General features: G+C 39.2%; 1 protein-coding gene across 1 annotated transcript; it reads right to left on the reverse strand.

The window, feature by feature from the left end:
* On the reverse strand, positions 1,021-4,937 carry LOC107609115 (3-hydroxy-3-methylglutaryl-coenzyme A reductase 1; the record flags this gene model as incomplete). Its single annotated transcript, XM_016310952.2, is given in 4 exon segments — positions 1,021-1,798; positions 1,896-2,242; positions 3,076-3,257; positions 4,152-4,937. Coding segments are annotated over 4 exon segments (1,558 nt in total), but the record flags the coding sequence as incomplete, so codon positions are not given.

A 5,151-nucleotide genomic window follows, 5' to 3' on the forward strand; every position in this document is an offset into this window, starting at 1 on the left:
ATAGACTACAGAGTCCCAAAAAGAAGAAAGATATAGTATACCAGAATATAAAGGAAACAAATTTTAAAAATAAGACATGCTCCGTCACAATGTATTATATTATGTAAAAATTTTCAATCAATTCAATAGATGCAAAGTTAACATTCACGGTAAAAGCTCAAAATAAAGCCAAACTCTCTTCCATAGGTAATAACTAATTTCTTATGGGTTAAACCAACCACTTTTCCTTTTCCATGTGAGAGAGAGAGAGGAGTGTATCTCACAATGATGTGAGAAGAGATGAGTTTTACGCTGGTATGGTTTAAACAATTCGGACCCTTCGATTTGTTTTATTTTTTAAACCAACAATCAGAAATTGGATGGTTCGATTTGTGATTTTGAAAATAAAAAAAATTTTAATGTTAAAATCGAACCGTCCGATTTTTATTTTAAAAAATAAAAAAATACAAAATACAAAACGAACCTTCCGGTTTGTAGTTTATTTTTTTCTTCAAACAAATCGGACCGTCCGATTTGAATAAAACACCATATAAAAAAAAAAACACCAAATCTTCCAATAACAATGTATTACACATATATTTAAACAATATAAAAAAAAATTAGCCTAAACCAACCCTATAAGCTCTTGGGGTGTATATTTGGTTAGAAGATAAAAAGAAAAGCAAATTTTACTTAAATAAATTTCACGAAAATTATATGAATCTATAATACTTGAGAGGAATAGCAACAACCATTACTTGAATCCATATCTATAATACTTGAGAGGAATAGCAACAACCATTACTTGAATCCATATCTGTCCACTATATGCTCATAATAAAAAAGATAACAAATGGTGCAAAACAATATATAGGATCAGCCTAGTTCAACACTATTGACAAGCTAATTGGCCTAAGTTTTCCGCAATTCAGTGTTCCACTGTTGTGAATCAGTTCTAATTATAAAGATAAGGGTGCTCGGTATGATTAAGTGATAATTCTTATGCTTGAAAACAGCAGCAGCAATGTGCCTATGAACTAGTTCAACAAAACAAATAAATGAGAATATCTCTGTAATATCCAGTGTGGCTAAAAACTGAAAGACATAGGAAAGGAGTTGTTCAATTCAATGAATAAAAGATACTTCGGAAGGCAATGCAACAAGACAAACCCCTATCCATTCTGGTCCCCCAACTAAATAGAAATTAATGTATCAATGGACGTTGGTACATACACTAATCATATTATATCATAAAAAAGAATTATAATACAACACATCAAATGTCTCGGTTAAAGAAAATATCAACACCCATCCAATGATTCTGCAGGGTTAGGTTGTCAAAGCTTGTATTGTGAACAGAGGATGATCCAAAAGGAGCCCCAAAACAGGTGGTGAAGGATCGACAGAAACCAATCTAAAGCCAAAAGTTGATGCCAGCAATCTTACTCATGTTTTCAATTTTCCTCTGCAATTCAGAAAATTTCCCCCCAACTCAGAAAGACCCTTTTTTGTGCTTTTTTTTTTTTAATTCCAAAACTTCACAACAAACAGTGACCTCAACCACGTCATCTGGTCTTCAAGAGGTGCAATTAGATACATCTCTGCTTGATCTGTTGTATTTCATATGGCTCCTGACTAGTTGTCCAGCCGCAATAGCAGACATCAGAGACAGCTCTCCTGCTAGAACAGCGCCAGCAACAATTTTGGCCAAGAGTCTTGAGTTAGATCCCGGTGATTCCTTGCTCGCCCCCTTTACACCGAGCAAGTTCAAGCATGCAGACTGAGATGCAAGTTGAGTCCCACCCCCAACTGTTCCCACCTGAGAAGACAAGTAGTCACACAAAGATTTAGCTATTAAAATCGAAGGGAATAACAATAATGAAGCTATTGGATTGAGATGCAAAATTTTAAATCACCTCAATGGAAGGCATAGTCACTGAGATGTGAAGGTCCCTCCCTTCGTTGACGGCTTCCATCATGGTGATGCAATGGGAACTCTCAACATTCTGAGCTGGATCTTGACCAGTGGCTAGGAAAATGGCAGAGACAATGTTACTAGCATGGGCATTATATCCTCCAAGAGCTCCGGCAACAGCAGAACCAGCAAGGTTTTTCAGCATGTTGAGCTCAACCAAGGCTGCAACATTGGTCTTCAGTACCTTTGTCACCACTTCTTCTTTGATAATTGCTTCACAAACAATTGATTTGCCACGACCCTCAATCCAATTTACAGCAGCGGGTTTCTTGTCCGAACAGTAATTTCCTGAAGACCAAGTCAGCAGTTATTTAACCATCACATCGTAGATCTAGTATTCCCGTTAAAATAATTTCAGCATACCGTGATTATAGACATCAAAATCAAATACCGGACAGAGAGATTAATAGAGTCTGACAGAAAAGATACCACCAATTAAACTGGAAAACTAATAAAATGTGTGGATTAACATGGTAAAAGAAATAATCAGATAAAATACTAGATCATAAGGAATCCAAGCAAATGAAACATAACTGTTGATGATAATTCTGATTGTGATGTCATGATTCCTTTTTTCTATTTTTAAGTTTTTAAATTAAAAATTTGTTTCAGTGTTCATAGTTTTAAGAATGTATGGATACACAAATTAAATATGAACATTCTAACAAATAAGATTAAATTGAATGCATACTATTTTCACACACAGAAATTATGTGCTTGACATTTCTTTTTATCAAAAACCAATTAATAATAAAGGTTTAGGAATATTGGTCTGATTTTAACAAGCAAATGGAACAAACAAATCAAACTCAAATAACTAACCAACTTGACAATGTCCACACAATAACCTCTACAATCACACCATTGCAAGGCACAATTCTCCAATTCAAAACAGATAAATGATAACAACATAATATAATATATATTTAAAAAGCAAAAATTTCACAGATGATATAATGAAATTGGACCACTTCCATAATTGAATATGGACGAAAAACCAAACAATGCGATCGCATATTAAAAAATATATATATATATGTCAATTGAATGCTATCCATCACATCAGGCATACCAAATAACATCACAATCAATTTAAGTTGTGAAGAGGAATGTAAAATTACCAGAGATGCCAATGACATCCATGTCAGGGAAATCGTTTTGAAGAAAATCAAGAACGTTCTGCACTCCTTTGGAAACCATGTTCATCCCCATGGCATCACCAGTGCTGCAAGTGAATCTCAAATAAACGTTCTTCCCTGCCATAGCACACTGAACACCCTGAAGCCTTGCAAATCTACTGGACCTGAAACCACGCATAAAAACATTATCAGATCCAAATTTCAACACAAAAAGAAATATCCTAGAAACGAGTCCACAATCTAGCCCTCCGTCTCTTCACTTTAAATAAGGGATCAACATCAAACTCGGAACACCAAAAATACAAATAAAAACAAGAGAAAAAAGGAGGGGGGTATTTATAACAATAATCTCTCCACCAACAAAGTCTTTCACGGAAGAGGGAACAAAGGGGGCGCAAAATCAAAGGCCAAAGGCCAAGGCATTAAATTGAGAGGAACCTCTAAGAAGAAACAAAAACCAATAGACTAGCGTCTAAAACTAAAAGTGCTCTAGACCTTAACACCCTCAAATTTCCTCTTTTACCATTTTCGGAAACAAATCATGCAACTTTCAAGTGAAGGATATAACTACAGCTATAATTCTCACCTAACAAACACTACCCAACCCCAAAAAGAAAAGACACACACTTGTCTTATAAGACTCTAATCCATGCAAGAACAATCCATCACCATCAAAACAACAAGATTTTCCCACACACAGAAGTACAGAACCATCAACCACCACCATTACAAAAAGAATTTCACACATCCACATAACGCCCATCTGATACAACTTCTGACCCACTTTTAACAAGAGTCAAACAAAAATAATACAACTTAATTATTATGGCATAAATAAACAAGTTTAATCCTAGTGTACCAAACTTAAATCCTTCAAACAAATATTTTACTTTAAAAAAAAAAAAAAAAGCACCAATTTATATGCATGCACAGACATTCATTCAATCATATACTGCCAAAGTCATTCAAATGAATCCACAAAGGATTAGATGACATTTGCCGGCAAAGCAATTAAAATATAAAGGATAAATTAAAATAAAATAAACAAGAACACCAACCTGTTGAAAACAACGGAAAGTGTATCAAAATTGAGTGGGTCCTCCAAGAAGAACTTCAATTCCGCCGCCCTCTTCGCAGTGCCGAACCTCACCACCGGAGCCCTCGACATCCCATCCCTCAACACAACACTGCTGGCCCCACCGCAGGCGCTGATTGCCTTGCATCCCCGATTTGTGCTCGCAACGAGGCACCCCTCCGTCGTCGCCATCGGCACAACATACTGCACACCGTCCAGAAGCAACGGCCCCGCCACACCTACCGGAATCTGAACGTACCCCACCGGCATCTCACAACACTGCCCCAAAATCGAATCGTAATCGAACCCTTCCAATGGCAGACCCTTCAAGGATCTCCCGGTAACGCGTTGCAGCGCGTCGCGGCGAATCGCTGCGGCGCGAAAACAGTCACCGATACGCGACTCAAGCGAGTACGACGGTGTCCTGCCGTCGACGACCGAGCAGACAATCTCCTCATCGTCGGCGGAGGAAATCGACGGAATTAGGGTTTCAGGCTGCTGCGGCTGCGGCTGCGGCGGAGGAGTAGGGAGGATCTGAGTGGTGCGGCGGTGTTGCTCAAGTTTTTGTTGTTCGTTTTCTTCTTCTTCTTCTTCCCATGCGTCGTTGGAGTTGCGGGCGATGAAGGATTGGACGAAATCGATGCCGAAGAAGCCGAGGAGGTAGATGAAGGAGGCGATGAGGGAGACGATGGCGGAGATCTCGGAGAAGGTAAGGAGGTGGAGAGGGGTGGAGGTGCGGATCTTGTCGCGCCAACGGTGGAGGAGGTAGAAAAAATAAGAAGGGTAAGGAGTAAAGAGTAAGGGGGGGGGGGAGGGAAGTGTTACCTGGAGGCGGCGGCGGGAGGGGGGTTGCGGTGGCGTCGCCGGTTCTCTGGTTGTTGGTGGTGGTGGTGGTGATGTGGAGGGTTCCGGAGGCTGCGGGAGGGGGAGGGAGAGATGGAGTGGTTGCGGTAGAAGAAGTGGGAGAAGAAGAGGCAGCGAAT

This window comes from Arachis ipaensis, chromosome B07 (assembly GCF_000816755.2).
Source record: "Arachis ipaensis cultivar K30076 chromosome B07, Araip1.1, whole genome shotgun sequence".
Classification (NCBI taxonomy): Eukaryota; Viridiplantae; Streptophyta; class Magnoliopsida; order Fabales; family Fabaceae; genus Arachis; species Arachis ipaensis.